Genomic DNA, 18,630 nt, shown 5'->3' with positions numbered 1-18,630 from the left:
CAGTCAGGGAGTCACATATAATAGAAATCAAGGTTTATAGGTTTGGTGTTAGGGATAGTGCTTAGTAGGGCTGCAACAAACAATTAGTTTTACTCAACTGATTATTATTATTTTTTAAGTAGTCTAATTTATATCATAAACAACGACCCTAACTTATACCATTAATCTGTTCAAACTTTTTGTCATTATAATATACACCGACCAGGCATAACATTATGACCATCTTCCTAATATTGTGTAGGTCTCCCTTGTGCCTCCAAAACAGTTGTGACACCTCAGAGAATGGACATGGGCCTTCTGAGGGTGTCCTGTGGTGTCTGGTAACAGAATGTTGTTAGTGGGGGCCTTTGGGTCCTATGGGTTGAGGGGAGGGGCCTCTGTGGATCATCCCACAGATACTTGATCAGTTTGGGATCTAGTGAATTTGGAGGCCAGGTCAACACCTTGTGCTGTTCTTCATGTTTTTTAGTTGTTCCTAAAGCGTTTGTGTGTGTGTGTCTGTGTCAGGCTGCATCCTGCTGGGGATGGCTGCTGCCATCAAGGAGTGTCATTGCTATGGGGTGGGGGTGCCTGGTCTGGTCTAGGTGGGTGCTACATGTCATCCTCATGAATGAATGCCAGGTCCAAAAGTTTTCCAGCAGAACATTGTATTGTCACAAGATGGTCAATGTTATTCACTTCTCCTGTCAGTGGTTTTAATGTTGTGGCTGAAACATGAAATAACATGAAGTCTACGAATGAAGCATTTCAAACCTTTTTTATCAGCATCTGAAACTCACCTTAATCCTTGACTTCTACTCAGGGTTGGATGGATGCATCATAAGTGAGAGGACCATAAAATCACTGCCTGACAAATTTTCCCATCAAATAGAATAATACAACATGTTTGCATGTGGAAGTGTTTTTTCCTTCTTGTATCTGAATTTCAACTTGAAAGACTTGAGCTTTCTAAGACCTCTGCATGCAGCAGTGCTGTAATACTGCGGTATTAGCGTAACCAAAGTAAGAGTGGTTGCTCCTCTGGACAGATGCAGTAGAAGATTTGACAGGGGTGCAGAAATAATCCAACAAAAAGAAAGTCTCCTTACCCTGGACAGATCTCCAACCTCCAGGTAAAAACAAATGATGAAAACATTCCAGGTCATCCACACCACGAGCCAGGCCGCATACTGCAGAGAGGCACACAGACACAGAGACAGAGAGAGAGGGAGGAAAGTGAGACGCAGACAAGATTTGACAGGCCTTTGTCGGAGAATTAAAAAGGCATGCTCATGTCTTGCATTTGGAGCGGGTGAGATGGAGTGAAAAGGCAGAGGGAGGCTTCACTTTTGATGTTGTTAAGGTGCAGAGAAACAAAAACAACAGCAAAGAGAGCAACCAATCACCTGAATCAAACCAGACAGGGGGAGAAAATGGATAGCGGTAAGGTGTGTGTGTGTGTGTGTGTGTGTGTGTCTCAGCAAAAATGAGCAAATGGATGAAGGATGGAAAGCGATGGAAAGACGGCAGTTTAGGAGCTCAGATCAAACTTCCATTCCCTTTAATTATCTGGATCACCTCGCTGAATATTGTGCGTGAAGGTGCACGTCTTCTGGCGGGTTTTACTCGATGAGAGGGAGCCGCCGTGTGGAGGCTTCCAGCTGCTCTGAGAACTACAGCAAGTTTTCCGAAATTTAAATTATTTCATCGACAGCTGCCAGAGCTCCATAACTGAAACAAATAATTCCACCTGGCAAGTTCCTCCTACTCCCACCCACTCTGTATACACAACATTGTTTACAATATACATAATAAGTGATCATATATACACACACACACACATATATATATATATATATATATACAGCACACAATCTCCATTATTAAATAATTAATGGAGACATGGTGATATTTCCTATTACATTGGTTCAGCTTTATTTCAGTGTGTGTGTATTTCAGGTATAAACTGTTTTCAGCATAGAGGAGAGGTTAAGCTGTACTCCAGCCAAGCACTGAAAACTACAAAATTCCTCTCTCAGTTCCAGTGAGACAAAAAAAAAAAAAACACCATTAAACTGTCACTCCAATAGGATCCAGCCCTCATTATTTTATGTAGCCGCCTAATGAGAGGCTGTTTCCACACATAGAATAACACTTTCCAATGAGTTCCTGAGTGAGTGTGCGTGTGTGTGTGTGCGAAGCTCACTCCGGTGACATATCTCGGCCTGAACTGTATCGTGCCGAAGAGTCCCAGGATGACGACAATGATGTGTAGGAAGTTGGTCAGGATGGGAGCCCACTGGTAGCCCAGGAAATCTATCACCTGACGCTCCAACACGCTGACCTGAGCAAAAGAAGAGGAGGAGGAGGAGAAAGAGGAGAGATTAGTGGCACCTCTGCTGTCTGTGAAACATTTTGTAGTTGTGGGTTGTTACAAAAAGAAAGCCTCCAACGCTGGCTACGTTCACATGGGGAAAGAAATCTTTTCTTGAACCTGACTGAAATCAGAGAGTCCAACTAAACTGTCTACACTGTCACTATCAAATGTAATGGTCACTAAGATACATGTGTGATAAGATGCACGCCCTAAAACATCAATTAGAATAGAACTTTTTCTGACATGTCCAAGTGGTTCTGCTTGCCGTCGAGCATCAATATACTGGCAGAAAGTGTACACAGCACTAAACTGATTCAATAGAAAAATATGACAGAGATGAGCTGAGACGTTTTCTGCATGCACTGCTTCTGTCTGTTTTTATCAAACATTTGCCCCCCTTGGTGCTGACTCACTCTGCACTGGTGAAATTGAACCTAATGAATAATATGCATGCACATTGTAATGATAGGTAAGAAATGCACAGTATCCTCGAGCCCAAACACGATGTTATTAATAATGCCAGGAAACAGACTATGTGAATGCAGAAGACCGGAGCGTAAGTATGTAGCTTGGTAAGAGAACAGGAGCTGTGTCTGACTCTTGTCTGCACTGGATTTTTAGTTGTGTCTGAGTATTTTCAACACAGTTTCATCATATGCGGTGCCGACTTCACAGAGGTTTATTCAACCAGGGTGCGTTCAGTCCAATGAGAGATAATCTGATCAATCATTTACACGGCTATTGTATCTAATACTTTCCTGTTGAACAGATTACAAAAGGTTTACACCATCCCTCTCAATCCAACTGATAACTGAAACCGACAGGGCCCGATCTGTTCTGACTAAAGAGGTTAGGAGATGTGTTTTTGTTCTGCATGGGCTGCTCACACAGACTCTTGCTAGAGATAGAAATCTCGCTGCGGTCTCGCGAGACTGGCTCTACGTGACAAATCTCGCGACAACATTAGCCCACATGTGAGGGAGACGTGCAACATTTCGGAAGCTACAACTCCGAGAGCACCGTCAGGCGTGGAAGCTGACGGGATTTAAAACAAACAGCAACAGAAGAGAAGAGCTGCACAAAAGCGAAGCCACGTGCACGATGTGAAACTAGAGGGAAAATATTGTGGAATTTACGCAATATTTCAAAGCGAATTGATAGTGAATCGAATCGAATCAAACACTGTGACAGTGTGAACGTTCAAGTTAAGCTATAAACCACAGAGATATTAGTAGAGGCATCTAAGTCGGCAATAAATCTTTATAAAGCCGTCCAGCCAGTGTTAAAATATTATGGAATAGCTTGGAGGCTATTGAACTGTCTAACAAAATGTTTGACAGTCCAAAGGAACTGATTTTATTGTACTTAATGCAGTTGCACAGTGCACACATGATCGAGGCAAGAAAGTTTTTAATCTAATCATTGGTTCGGGATCAGGACTGTAACAGATCAATTAGGATATCTAAACAACTTGAATTCCAGAAAATTAATCATTAAACATTAACCATGGCTAACCTCCTAAAAAAAAAATGTGTATTGATGTGTTTTTCCTCCTACAGTATGTGATAGTTAACTGAATATTCATTAATAAGACTGAAATTACTGGACAAAAGGGAGCAACATTTTAAAGACAAAATAATTATCAGCTAATTGAGAAATTTACACTGAGATTTTTCAGATTGTTGAGTCTGTCCCATAACAGCTGAAGAGTGTGTGGGGGCAGAGAGGCATAGGCTATTTATCATAATATCATAAATCACAAATGCTTTATCATAATGAAGTGCGCAGTAATCAGTTACACATGCATTACTGTTCGGCTGCCAGGCCCGTGTGTGATTGTGTGTGTGTTTATTATCATTCAGACACTGCAGCCACATGCTGAGATAGTTAATGAAGTCAGCACAGCGAATGATATGGCACTGCTAAATATATTAACAGGGAGAGAGCGAGAGAAAGGGGGAGGCAGGGAGATGCAGAGAGAGGCAGACACAAAGGCGAGGTGTGAACTAGAAAAGAAAGTTAAGGGGAGAATTATTAGCTTCATTTAGCCCGAAGGAGACAAACGTTGACTGCTGCGCGCTATCCACTAGAAGTGTTTAAACACCAACGGCTTACACAACAAATCAGAGGTTTGGTTTTCTCTTAGTCTCACTCTCTTCTCGCACACACTTCTGGATGGCTGATTTTCTAGTGCCCTAATGTGGGGCCATATGGCAACACTACAGCCACATAGTAGGTATACACACACACGCACCGAATAACTGTGACTCTGTATGAACTACACTGATCAGACAGCTTAGTTTTGAATATGATTTACAGAATGCAAGATACCCAAGAAGAAGGGGAGGCTGTTATGAATGAGCGTGTGCCGACATAGGTGCATCCGCCCGTGTGTGTGTATATGTGTGCTTCCATGTCAGGGCAGGTCTGCTGTGCTTGCACTTGACAGCACCTGCTGTTATTGGACACACTGGGCTCAGCTGGCGCCACAATGCGTGAATGTGTGTGTGAGTGAGACAGAGAGTGAGAGACATTGTGCTTCATTGTGTGAGCGCCTTTATGCGCGGGACAGGCTCAGTCTCTCCCGTTTCTTTGTGTGTATGCTTCATTGTATTATGTAAAAGTGTGTCCTCCCATTGACAATTATATAGTGCCGCAATTGTGCCGCTTTCGCAAACACACACACACCCATGCAGAGGCCATTAGAAAAAAAAAAAAAAAAGTCAGAGGCATCCCAGCCCATTACTGAGTCCCCTGGGGGCCCCTCTTTCATCACCAATAATATAAACAGTCTTCACTCCAGCTGGGGTGCACACACACACCCAAAAACATACTATAAATTACACAAGCACAAGTGCAAGGGAGAAAATGGGATAGAAGGAATGAAGATTTTTTTTTTGCACACAACAAACGGTCAGTCATGAAGGACTTGCTTATTTTGTTTGTGGTGTTTATTGCTCTGATTTGGGAACTATAGGAACCAGTGATAGCAATATTCAAATCCAGACCATCTGTTCTTTTGCACCGCGCTCATCTTTTCATGTGAAATTCTCATTACACGGCTCAGCTGCAGGACAACTAACATCAGCTGCTTCAGTACATCACTCTTTGTAATTCGGTCACTCCGTTCTCCCGTCAGACAAAAGACGAAGCGTGCTTATAGCCTCCTTTACCGTAACGCCTGCATCCTCTCCGCGGATCAAACGAGAAGAGGCTTTCGGATAAGGTCTGAAATCCCCCGGCTTTTCAACAACTTTGACTCCGCGGGGATATAGATGGGGAGATGTGCGCGGAGAATAGTTGCCCCAGCTACATAAGCGGAGGTTTTGAGATGTGTGCAGCTGATGAAAGCTTGTGCGGTGTACAGGTGGAGCGTCGAGCTGACTACCCGGGTCCTTTGGGATCTGCTGCGACGCGCTTTGAAGATTCCGACAGAGATGTTCATTTCAGTGGCGCTGCTTAGGCCAGGGACATGTTCAGGTTATTTATCTGCTGTAGGTATAAACTGTGGACACAGCACACCAGTCTTAATATGTGTTGGTTTATTAGGTGTTGCCCGTTGCTTTGAATGCACTTAATGCATGTGTGAGTGCATCCAGGGTGCACTGTGTCGGTGGGATTCTGTTTGAGTTTGGTTCACAAAACGCAGAAAACAACTTGATATGCAGCCTTCTGTCAATCCGTCTATTGCCAGAACAAAATCCCTCAGGGGCCGAGGATGTTTATTCCACCTACTGTTTTGTTAGCACAGACTGATGCTTGCGCTCTTCTTAGCATAAGTTTCCCAAATGCAGAGTAAAGAGCTACAGCTTATCTATCAATATTCTGCTGCCCATTCCTGTATACTGTGGCCAAAATAGTTTGGTTTGGTAGCAGCGCAGAAAACATAGTGTGCTGAATTTAAATAAGTAAACCGACTGGCGGAGCACAAAACAGCAATCACCCGCTCGTTGTTTCGACTCAGTCTAAACAATCAATCACTTATTTTTTTTATTTTGAAAATTGTGATTTGGCATATTTATATGTATGACACATATTTATATTTTTTCTTATACCAGTAGTTTGTCTTCATTTACAGCATTTAGCATGTTTTGCCAGTTGTGTAAGGCTTAGTCGACAAGACAGGTTTTCCACCACCAACAACAGTGACACCTTTCACCCACAAATTTTCCCAGTAGTTGCTAGTTAACGTTCACCCTGTGAGATAAATAAAGTAATGAGACTTTCTGCTTTTTGGATAAGGTAAGTTGATGTTTCAGACATAGACAGCTGAGCAAGTCTTTGCTATTCAAAAACACAGAGGGAGGTGGTTTTGTACTTTGGACAGGTGGTTAGCATGAATCTTGATTGCTGTTGAATTTATATGACAGTTGATCTCCTGTTAAAGTACATCGTGTTATTGTTTTAAGCACATCACCCGAGGAGATTATAATCAAGCCCTCAATCCACGTCAGACCAGGCCACCTTCTTCCATTTCCCCATGGTCCGGTTCTTTAGGGGCTTCAGGCAGTGGAGTAGCATGAAGACTCACCGGTCCGCGCAGCTAAGCATATCCAAACGGAGCAAACTGCAACGCACTGCGTTCTGACACCTTTCTATCATAGACAGCATTAAGGCTTTTAAAAAATTGTGCTCAGACCACACAAGCCAACCAATGAACCTTGGGCGCCCACGACCCTGTCACCGGTTCACTGACTGTCTTTACTTGGATCACTTCTGGTAGGTGGAAACAGATGCATAACAAGAACAATATGCAAGACCCGCCTTCTGGAAGTTGGCTAATTTGACCCTTGTCAAAGTCGCTCAGATCCTTGCGCTTGCCCACAAAAGCGCATCCTGTTGGACCAACCCAACTGCGATGCCGCCGTGCGTAGACACACCCTGGAGTACAATCACCCCATCGAAGCGAGACATGAAAGCACCGGACAACATGTTAAATGATTCAGTAAAAACGCAAGGCGAGACAAAATCTGATCATTTATGGAGGTCAGTGCGGCACTTCTAAAAAAACACTACTTTATATTTCTGTATATATAGACGCATCATGGACATGCAGCGGCAGAGAGAGACGCGAAGCAGAACGAGGAGGCTGATGAAAGGAGCAGTAGAGAAGCGGAGGATAAAACAGGAAGAGAGTGTCTTTAGTGAGTTTGGGAAATATTTTGGTCTATTTGGTAATGAATGATAGACTGATATCAAAGAATTATTATTGCTCTGGGATCTGCCCTGTGAGACCATTACGAGACAGTGGAGAGTGATAAAAGTGTCTTTTATCTTAAGCAGAGGAAGGGGAGAGAGAATAACAGAGTGAGGGACGGTCAGAGACACACCACGGGCTCTGATGAGAGGGGATAGAAGGGTGATTAAGAACCAACTGTTACAGAGGAGAAAGAAAGAGATGAGACACAGGCAGTGGGTGAGAAAAATGAAAATGCCTCGTCTTCTGCCCCTCCATCCCCCCTTCCTTGCATTCTCACCTTCCCTGACCAATCTCACCTCACTCTCGTCTTCTCATTTGCTCCCCACCTTTTTCCTCTTCTCATCATCGCCTCTTTTCCTCTCCTGCATATTTAATCTGCATTCATCTGTTACCAGATCTGTTGTGTCATAAAACAGCAAATTACCTCATCTGCCTCCTCCCTCTTTTCCCTCCATTACCGCACTACCTTACCCCTCCCATCTCTGTTCCCTTCCCTGTTCCCTCCATTGTCTCCATCTCCACCTTCCGTCTTCTCATCACGAAGCATTTCCTTCTTCAGCTTCCCCTCCTTTTCCTCCCTGTGTCCTCCACTCCACCTGCTACCCTGTTACCTGGCTCTTTCTCTCCGTCTCGCTTGCCTTCCTCCCTTTCTCAGTTTCATCCTTCCCTCCCCTCGTTCCCTCGGCTCTTTGGCTGAGAGTCTTCACTTGGTTCTGTGACCTTTAGAAAACTGCTGATCAAATTCTGCTGCTCATCCCATTATAGACGACAGAGAGGGAGGGAAAGGGAAGAGGGATGACGCGGAGAGGGAGATCGGGTCAGGCGGGATAGGAGGAGATAGATAGCGAGGAGAAGCTGGAGAAAGCGATGGCGAAGGAGAGGTGGAGAGGTGGCACGGAGAAGTAGCAGGCATGGAGTGGAGAGAAAAACATGCAGAGGAAGTGAGAAAACGTCCAAAAAATGCTTTATGAGTCACACAGGGAGCATCACGACTGAGCAGCAACTCACACTGAAGTAAATACATGCCGCTTCTTCCTCACCAGCTTTCATTCTGAAGCTGTATCCTTTTCAGTTTCTATAATCATCGTAAACTTTATTCTCCTAATAAAACTCTGAAGCAATCGTGGTTTACTGTTAACTTAATTAAGGCCGCCTGCCTGCGCAGTATCCCACTGTGTACAGCAAAAGCAATCTCCTATCGATTCGGTTCACACAACGATCAATTCATCTCCATTGGAGGCTATTAGGGACCATTTGTGGCTACTTAGGGCTCAGAGAGAGAGGAAAGACGGCGGGGAGGATGGGGCGAGCTAAAGCGAGCAGGAAAAAGATAAAAGGTTGACGTGAAAAGAAACGAAAAATATGCAGGGAGAGCGAAGGAGTGGGAGCGAATGGTGGAGAGGGAAATAGAAGAAGGGCAGTGATGGAAAGATACAATAATGATCATAGGTGAAAATCTCTCCATTAAATATCCAATTTCCTCCATTTAGAGTTGCTCACTGTCACCACATTTGTCCAATCATATCTTTAATAGCCATAATGTCCTTAGTCACACACAACTCCGAGTGAAAGTCCCACTTGAATTAACATTACAAGGATGACCACTGGCGTTGAGATGATGGTCATAAGCCTTCTAATACTGGAGAAATTGCCCGTGACTCATACAGATGCTGTGTTACTTTGGCATGAGCAGGATGAACATTCAGGAGAGTTGGGCTAAGCTCTTGCCGAGCCCCGAGGGGCACCTTCCAAATTTTCCGATCTTAGGGGCTTGTGAACAAGATTACCGAGATGCGGTGGGAGATACAGAGTAATGCTTAGTTCTGTGTGAGCATTTCATCATTTGTAGCTTTGCACGCAGAGGTGAGCCTGAAGAGGTGTGCACAAGGGTTAAAATAATATGGATTTTTGAAAACCTGTGAAAGTACCAATGTTTCTATGCTGGAACCAAACTGAGTGACACAATCTCTAATTTTGATAATTTCCAAAACCACCAAGAGCCATTTTTAGGATGGAAGGTCTCGGTTTAAATGGGTGTACACATAGCCTTAGATTATAAGTCTACAGGTAGAGGCTTCAAAGGTATGGTCTTCATTCGTTTTAAGACTAGAGCAAAGAGAAACCAATAAGCATTGATCAGAAGACCTTAGAAATGCACGGTCTGATGCAGATCTTTGATAGACCTTTTTTCCCAGGTGAAATCATGACTTGTCAGATATAGGTGAATTAAATCTAGATACAAAAATCATTCAAAAGTGATTCACAGGAGACTGTCACTCATACAGCTGGTTTTCTTTGGCTCTTCATGGCTGAAAAGATCTATTGTTGGACTTCACAGTTAATCGATGTTATTGATTCAGACTGACATCTTTATTACAAAGAGCTTAAGTTTACATCGCTAACTTGGGCTTTAATTAACCTTTTAGACAAGAAAACCATCTGTTAAATACATCAGTAGGAAGGCTCCTCGATACAGAAGGAACATCACACGGCATGCAGTAAAGAAATGTGGGAAGAGGTTACTTCCCACATAGGTTGATCAGTCTATAAATTCTTACATCTAAAATAACGTTAAATAACTGGAATGACTATGTCAAAAAGTCAAAAGTTATAAGGCAGTTATTTTTAAGAACCAAAATGCAGCTTGTGTGAACTGCAGAAGTCAAAAGCACCTCCCTCCATTGGAAGAGGTTCAAGGCCATGACTCCAGGCGGTTTCTACCCCCGAGTTCAAATGGTATTATTCTGACCTATCCAAACAAACTAAAGTAGTACTGTACATGCTCCAGGGCTCAGCTTAATCAATGTTCCTTTTCCCAAAACAGGCCAACAGAACTCAGACTTGAGAAATTATTTCTCCTCCTCATGGCAAGTCCACTGCTAACTCGCACGTAAGTGCCCAAAATATTTGCTATTCTAAATACTGGCTGAGCACTTATCCCTGTCCAGATTATACGCATTTGGTTCATCTGTTCTGAACTTTTGCTGGCCCGCCATAATGTCAGTTTATATAAATATGGCTGCCATGGCTGTAAACAGATGGAGAGAGATGAATGAGTCAGTGTTAGCCAGTTAGCAACACCCTGTAAGTACCCTGATGTGTCATGTGGAACAACCGAGATGGATCAAGATGGCAGCGTGTTAATGAAGGCTGTGCTTCAGAGGGGCACTCATAGGTTGTCATTACGGTCACTCATCTTCATGCTACAGCTCTAGACAGACTACTTAGAAATATGATGAGCAACTGCTGGCCCACAGGCAAAATCCATTTCTTACCTAATTTGCAATAATAAGTCCCGGTACCTGAACAAATTGTAACTGTAATTTGGATCCCACAGAAATCCGACATACTCAAATGGAATGTCATTGGAGAAACAGACAAATAGACTTAACGCAAACCTTATTTCTGCATAATAGTGAGAAATAACACTGAGGGAAATTTCCCTAATCTGTTACTGTGTCTGCTTCTCTTCTTTGTGTCCTCTGATTGTTTTTATCCTCAGCTAGGAACATCCCTGGCGAGGTGCTTTAGAGCTGTTATACACTGAGGTTCCTGTACACTCCAAACAAGTATAAGACACCATTGTGCCACATGTTGAGATCTTGCTTCATTCCAGCAGTCAAGATGAAGATGCTCAAGTAAGACAACGTGATTTCAGCTGTTAACTCAATGGGCTGTGCTATGGTCGGACCATTGACTTAAAAGATGCCGCTACCAGAGATTTAATTTTACACGATGGCACAACCTTGTGTATGCCGAAAATGTTTGCATTCCAGCTCCTTTATGGCACTGTGAGTAAAAGCCATTAAATAAATGGTATGTATTATGTATTGCTGGTCTTATCATGGTTTGCTGAACAACAATGGGCTTGGAAGCCATCAAGATATCTGTACCTTGGACTGATAATAAAGAAGGGTAAGACGTAAAACTCATCCAACAATTTCTTTTGGTTCCTATTCTTGTACCATTGCAGTTAATACTACTAACACATTATTCTGTCAACGCTCCATCTGTATCTGCCGCTTCCTTTTCCCTCTGTCGCTGTCTCTCATGCCACGAGCACCAAGGATCCATTTCACATCTCTTTGCGAATTAACTAGAGTGATTAATATTCCTAGGAAACATTTCTGTATGTAAACGTGGCATTTAAATGTCAGAAAGACCGGCTAATCAGTTTGGTATTTCAACAGATCTTCCCTCTCTGTCTGTGACTGTCCACCCCTCTATCTTTATCTATTTCTGCCATTGCTCTTTTGTTTTTCTGTCAGCTGGGTGCCGTTCTCTCTCTCTCTCTCTCTCGCTCTCTCCCTCTGCCTGGAAACAACAATAAAAAAAAGCCTGGCTGAAATAATATTCTGCAACTGTAAATTTGGATATTCTCAAATTATTACTGGATTGTGCTAACTAGAAAACTGAAATCATTAGAGGCACACTAAACCCTGCTACAGTGTTACAAGTGGTACGCTTTCTATTTACCAAGATACAAGCGACTGAAATCAATGTCCTCCGCAGGGTGGTTGGACTCAACCTTAGAGATAGAGTGAGGAGCTCGAACATCCAAAGGGAGCTCTGAGTAGCACTGCTGCTCCTTCACATCTAAAGCAACCAGTTGAGGCTTTACAGGGATCTGACTCTGATTCCCTTGGAGGTTTACTGGGCAAACTCTTCGGGGAGGAGACCCTGGGGTAGGCAGAACTCACTGGAGAGAGAAGCATATCTCATCTGGCATGGCAACGCCTTGGGATGCCCCATGGGAAGCTTGAAATGTTGCTGGGGAAGATGATGTACCCTGCTTAGCTTCCTGCCAACATGACCCGGCTTTGGATAAGCAGGCAAAAAGGGATGGATGGATGGTAATGTTCATTCACCAAATCAAATTACTGCTTGCTTGTCAAAGAAAATCTAACCTCTAACTGTGAGGCATAATTGATGGAATGTCCCCATCCCAAAATAAAGGCAGCATGAGGGTTATTTATAGCGGTGACATCTGAATGGTGCACGCACAACAATACACCCACTTGCATCTGCACAAATGGGAATGCACACAGCTAAGCGCACGTACAAAACAACAGCAGGACAACATGGACACACAGGAGCACACAGGGCCGGAGGACATTCTACTTCTCTCAGACTATCAATCAGATATCATTAGACTGCCTCAAACAAGACCATGTGTGTGCATCTGAGTGTGCATGATCGTGGTGTGTGCGTTGGACTGCGCGTCGCCGTGTGCTGACACTGAGCTGAATGTGTCATTAGCAATAATTGCAGGTTGCAGCAGAAGCTCTTTACAATCATTTACCATGATTGACCAACTGATTATGATTAATATCATACACATCATCTCAAGAAATGCACCTGTCCTGTTTTGTTCAAGTCTACTTTCCTACCCTTTCCCTTCCTTTCTTTGTCTACCCTGTCTGGTCTCCATGTTCTCATCAGCACCTTATTAATCAGACTATTTAGCAGCGGTTTTAATGTCTTTGATGAAAACCTTGTCCATCTGTGTTTGTCTCTCCACTGCTTGCCTTTGAAAGCGTTCTCTTACTCTGTCTGTCTGTCAGATTGTCTTTTTCTGTCTGATCCGGCCAGACCAAAGAAACGCTGACATTATCAGAGGAAGGCAGAAAGGGTGAAATGCTCGGATTTGTCTCAATATGTTTTTATCTGCTCCGCCGCTTTGATCTAAACTGGAGCGATTTTGGGGAAAAGAACACGAGAAAGGAGAAGACAACAGAGATGGACAAAACTTGTGAAGTACAAAACTTAGCTCAAGGATGAAGGGGATTGGGTTCTCTACATGTGTATTTCCAACGCATTATTCAAATCTTCATAATAGATTTTGGAGTTGTTGTTGGGGTAAAACCTTGTTAAGCCCCCTCCCCCCCGATTTACGCTGAAGAACTTGCAGGAAACTATGTAGCCGCTGAGGTTTCAAACAGATGTCAGAAGTTATACAATTTGTGAAAACGGTTTTGTTCTCCTGCTTTTTCTCCTGGCTCCTTAATGACTTCAGCTTCCTCTGCTTATTGCCTTTTCCCTCCTTCTTTATCTCTCAGCCCTCCCAGTGGCTCTCCCTTTCTCCCCCCCCGCCCCTTAGTTCTTTCTTTTATCACAAACCTCCTCTCCTCCCTCTTGCTTTTAGCTTGTCAATTTAGCTTTCTCTTCTTCTGTCTTTTTGTCTACCTTTCTGCTCAATGTTTTCTTCTCCTCTTTTTTTTTTCCTATTGCCATTTCTCTCTCTTCCTTGCTTCCATTTCCATTATCTCTCCATCCTCTCGCTCTCTCCTCCTCCTCTCACCCCACACCTCCGTCCTTCCCTCCCTCTCTTAATCGGTTTCTGTGTCACTATTCAGCGCACACATGCACACAAACGCAGTAGCATCCCTCCTCAGTCAATCTGTAAATGAATTATCAGCCCACCAATGGCTTTCCGTTCGTACACTCTTATATCTTAATGGCCGATCTATGCAGGGAGTGCTTTTATGAGAATAAAATGTGTGTGTGTGTGTGTGTGTGTGTGTGTGCTGGTTAGTTCAACTGCTGCATGATAAATAGGAAGTATTAGGAGGCACCTCTATCGTACCCAGGGGTTCTCATTTCGCATGTGTGTTAAGTGCATGTGTGTGCGCCCGTGTCTGCATGTTTAATGCGTGCGGTTCATTGTACCGTCCTGGTTTTTGCCTCCTTTTTTTTTTTTTGTGCGCGAACACACAAAGTTAATGGCAGTGCATGCAGTGTGTCTTAGCAAATTTTGTGTGTGTGTGTGTGCACGTGCGTGAAGTGGGAGTGGAAATGACACCAGATAAACCCACAGATGGACGCCCAGCGGGCTAAGAAACATTAAGACTGCACAAACACATTAACACATGTACACACACACACACACACACACACACACAGAATGGTAAGTAGATATTGGCCTCTCCCTCTCCCAGAATAACCTCTCGGGAGCTGAATGAAATCAACCACATCATTGGTGGTTGTGGTGTGTGCATGTATATACACAAGCAGAAAGCGGTATCGGTGTGTGTTGTATAATTGGTGTTTTTTGTGAAAAGGATTATTTTGAGCAAATAAAAAAATAATAAAACTTGAAAGGGTTTGATTTTCTTGTTAGTTGATAGTATCTGAGAGCCGACCGCAGCCTGAAAACAGCCAGGTATGTTGTTTAGAACCGCCAAACTATTTCCCTAAATGCTTCAGCTGCTCCAGTAAGTCAGAAGACAACAGGATCGGTGTGGCTTATTGTGTCTTTATCTGTGTCTAAAACTAAATTAACTTTGTGTCCTGGGCTGAATGGGAGACATGAAAGGAACCTGTGGTGTCCCAGCTGACAATGAACTGCAGACCATCTTCGTCACCTCATTTAAATGAGCTTCATTGTGCTCCTAGCGCTCATAGCATCAGTGGGCGCCGGGCACTTTATTTCCTCACTGCTCACTGTTATGAGGCAGAAAATGTGGCCATATTTCCATAATATTACTCCGGCTGCTATCACTGAGGCCTCATTGCTGATCGCCCATTCACCGCCAGTGGAGCACATCCAGCCGGCACTTGCTCCCGGTGCATGTGGACATGAAAGCTCGTCTGTGTGTTTACTGTACAGAAACGCCCACGAGCAGATTGCACTTAAGCCATTTATGATGCTGTAAATCTGGAGGTCTCTGCGGCTTTCTATCGGCAGGCTACCTGCTACTAGGGGCATAACAGACAGCGCTTTACAACAGGGCTGTGTTTTCAGCTGACCTAGCCTGGTCTCTGTTTGCTGGCATCCTGGTTTCCATAACAGAGCCAGACAAGGTGACCTGTAGCTCACTCATTATCAATGCATCCTTAATGCACCTGTGATTTGTTTAGCATGTAGGAGCTGGTACATATATATATTCATAGAAACTGAGTCATCTGATAAAACGGGCCTGCAGGTGCTTCCTCACAACAGTCATAACATAATAAATTTAGGTCAGAACATAATTTGTATTAGGGGTGCAACAAGCAATTACTTTCATTATTGATTACTCTGTCTTGTGTTTTTTTCTATTAACTGTAGCAGTTGTTTAGCCTATAAAATACTCAAACACGGCCATTACAGTTCCCAGAACGCATGCTGAGGTTTTATGTTGATTGTTTTGACCGATTAACTTTTACATAATTTTCAAATAGATTAATAAACTGGGGAAAGTGGTACATCATTACGTCTAAGACAATGGAAATGGCAACTTGCACAATTTACGGATTAAATGACGACTATTGTTTCCTCTGTACTTTATATGAAACCCTATGGTGTGTAAAATGCATGAGTCTGTCTACATGATAGCAGAGCTGCCGCCTACATTTAAGACCCTTATATGTAATCAATAGTATAAGCTAACTGCAATTGACGTCCAGTGTGACATACATTGATGTTTGCAGAAATGACATGCATGACCGTTTAGGAATTTAAAGACAGGTGAGGTGCTATGAAGAGCAACAACCTCCTCTTTGAGGGGAGACAAGTAGAGTGAAAGTGAATGGTGGACTTTCAGCTCGGAGACTGGGGTTTGTGTCCTTGTTGTCCTTGTTAAACTGGATCTTTCTTTATGCTACTGCATCAGATTTAGACCATAGCCTGACATGCACACTTAACTACACTTATTAGCGCACAATTTGTACAATTTATCTACTATTTAGATTTTTTGTATTGTTTGGTTTTCTGGACTTATGTACCACCTTCCTAATATTGTGTAGGTCTCCCTTGTGCCTCCAAAACTGTGATTCATCAGAAAATGGACATGGGCCTTGTGATGTCCTGTGGTGTCTGTCTGTGTGTGTGTGTGAGGGGGGGGCTTTGGGTCCTATGGATTGAGACGAGGGGCTTCTGTGGATCGTCCCACAGATGCTTGATCAGTTTGGGATCTAGGGCATATGGAGGCCAGGTCAACACCTTGCTTCCCAGCAGAACACTGCATTGCCACAAGATGGTCAAACGTTATTCACCTTTGATTCTGACTCAGCAACGCAGACCCAAATGTGATTGGTACGAAATGCATTTCTTTGTACATCTCTCAGCAGCTGGACGAGAACAGAAAATTCACATTCTTTCTGCTTCCGACATCATCTACTTGGACATCTTCTCCCTTTTCTGCATTGCAGTAATTCCAGTAAAATCAACAGCTGTTCAATGTTCATTGACGACCCGAGCCGCTCTATGCCATCATTATTTGAAGAAGACAGAGAAACTCGACACAGCTGACTAGCCACCAACTAACAGTTTAGCTTCATGATATGACGACGGCAAAACCCAAACGCACAAGTATAAACGCTTACAACAGTGTAAAGGTCTTGCATAGGCTCTGTGTAGATCAGTTTTAGCAGTACAAACCAACCTTTACATTATCATGCTGTTCACTTATAAATTCTGTTTCTTTATTACAATTTTCATTCTCAGACGTTTTGTTAAGTTTAAGTTTGGTCAAACAAATATTAGAAGGAAAACTTATCTGCAACAAGCTTTCTCTGGCAACGATCATTTCTTTTTGGCAGCCATGTTAACAAATCTCCCTCCTTTGTCTGTAAAATTTTACATCCACTTCATTCACGTGGCTGTGGGCCACATAAATACATAAACACTGTCTGCTTCTGTCGCCTTAAAAAATTGACCGCTACTATCTTTTTTTCTGTTGTGCTCAGGTCCTAATTTTTTCCCAAATGTGATTTATCTCTCACTTTAATCCCGCAAGTATATGTGTGTGTGTCTTCTCCAAGCCAACTAACCACTTCAGCTGTCACACCTCTTAAATCTATTGCTCTTTCAGTCAAAAATCGCACTTTCAGCATTGTCCGAAAGCTCTTACAAAGTCACTACTGACATTTTTTCTCTACACAGGCGGAGAGGAAATCCAAGTGTGTGTCTGTTTGTGTGTATCTGCGTCTGCTTGGTTTTTCATTAACCTAATGGCATGACAGGGGAGTTAGCACTTTGGTTTAGTGGCCATTTGAGATAGGGACTGTGAAATGATGTTAAACTTTACTGTTTTAAAATGAATGTAATTATCATTAGCAGCACTGGTTTGTTTGGATTTTTGCATCAGCGTTGCTGCAGAACTGTCAAAGCCATGTTGCATCATTCTGATCACTGCACTGCCAACTGTTTCCTCTATTAATAGTCATATTAAGATTGAATCACTAATTTGCAATCCCCCTCACAAATAGAGTAGGATGTTTATTTGATGAAAATGACATTACCACTAAATGGCACGTGTAAGAAACATGGATCTGAGAGTTATAATAGGCTCAGTGGAACTATTTAAGGCCTCCATTAGACAGTTTCTTGGGTTTGTTGGGTTTGTGTCTCTCTCTCCATCTAACAAACGTATCACAACATACACTCACACCAGCTTGCAGCCGTATCAAATGCATTACAAGGAGTCATAAGCACTGAAAAGAAGGGTGATCTCTAAAATGCATTATAAAGTTTTCAGGGTGCTCTAGCTTAAGTAATATGATGCTACTGCCTGGCAGCCACATGAATACAAATCATCTACGTTTCACAAATTAAAAATAAAATAGATAAATCCCTTCATGTGCACCAAGGCAGCTGTCAAATACAGAGGCGTGCAGAGATGATTGGTGGGTTTTGTCTTATTGAGGTGAAAACTACGGATCCAATATTAGCCTCAGACTGATGGTTCTTATGAGATAAACTCTGCAGGGCAATTCTGAGACGGGTCCCAAATCACTGATGATTCATGTTTTAAAGATAACCACACAGAAAAGGAAACTGAAGCCAAGGTAATTTGATACTGATATCCAATTCTAAGATGGAATCGTAAAGTTTCAAAGCTGTAATTTCTTTTTGTGAAAATTGGGAGGCAAAAAGTGAGGAAGTGAATTTGGCGGAGCTGCCAGGCTGATCAGTAGATAGCCAGGAGATGTTTCTCAATGTTTCTCTTCCCAATTACCATTTGCACTACAGTACGGTGCATAATATCAACTATAAGAACGGACACATGGCGATGGGTGAACTTTCACTTATTGAGCCTCGAAATTTACCTGGTATACAATTAAACAAGTATACTAGAACCAGAAACCAAGT

General features: G+C 42.9%; 1 protein-coding gene across 2 annotated transcripts in view; it reads right to left on the bottom strand.

Moving 5' to 3' along the window:
- The window catches only part of nkain2 (sodium/potassium transporting ATPase interacting 2), a gene marked incomplete at both ends in the record, with an annotated part of 77,676 nt that overhangs the window by 35,215 nt on the left and 23,831 nt on the right, over positions 1-18,630 (bottom strand). For both annotated transcript variants that reach the window (XM_084559783.1, XM_084559784.1), the window contains 2 exons: positions 1,089-1,169; positions 2,186-2,323. In XM_084559783.1, coding sequence (XP_084415909.1) covers positions 1,089-1,169; positions 2,186-2,323 — 219 coding nt within the window. The remainder of the gene's footprint in view (positions 1-1,088; positions 1,170-2,185; positions 2,324-18,630) is intronic.

The sequence above is a fragment of the Chelon labrosus genome (genome assembly GCF_963514085.1).
Source record: "Chelon labrosus genome assembly, chromosome: 14".
Lineage (NCBI taxonomy): Eukaryota > Metazoa > Chordata > Actinopteri > Mugiliformes > Mugilidae > Chelon > Chelon labrosus.
This window is presented reverse-complemented; position numbering and strand designations above follow the sequence as displayed.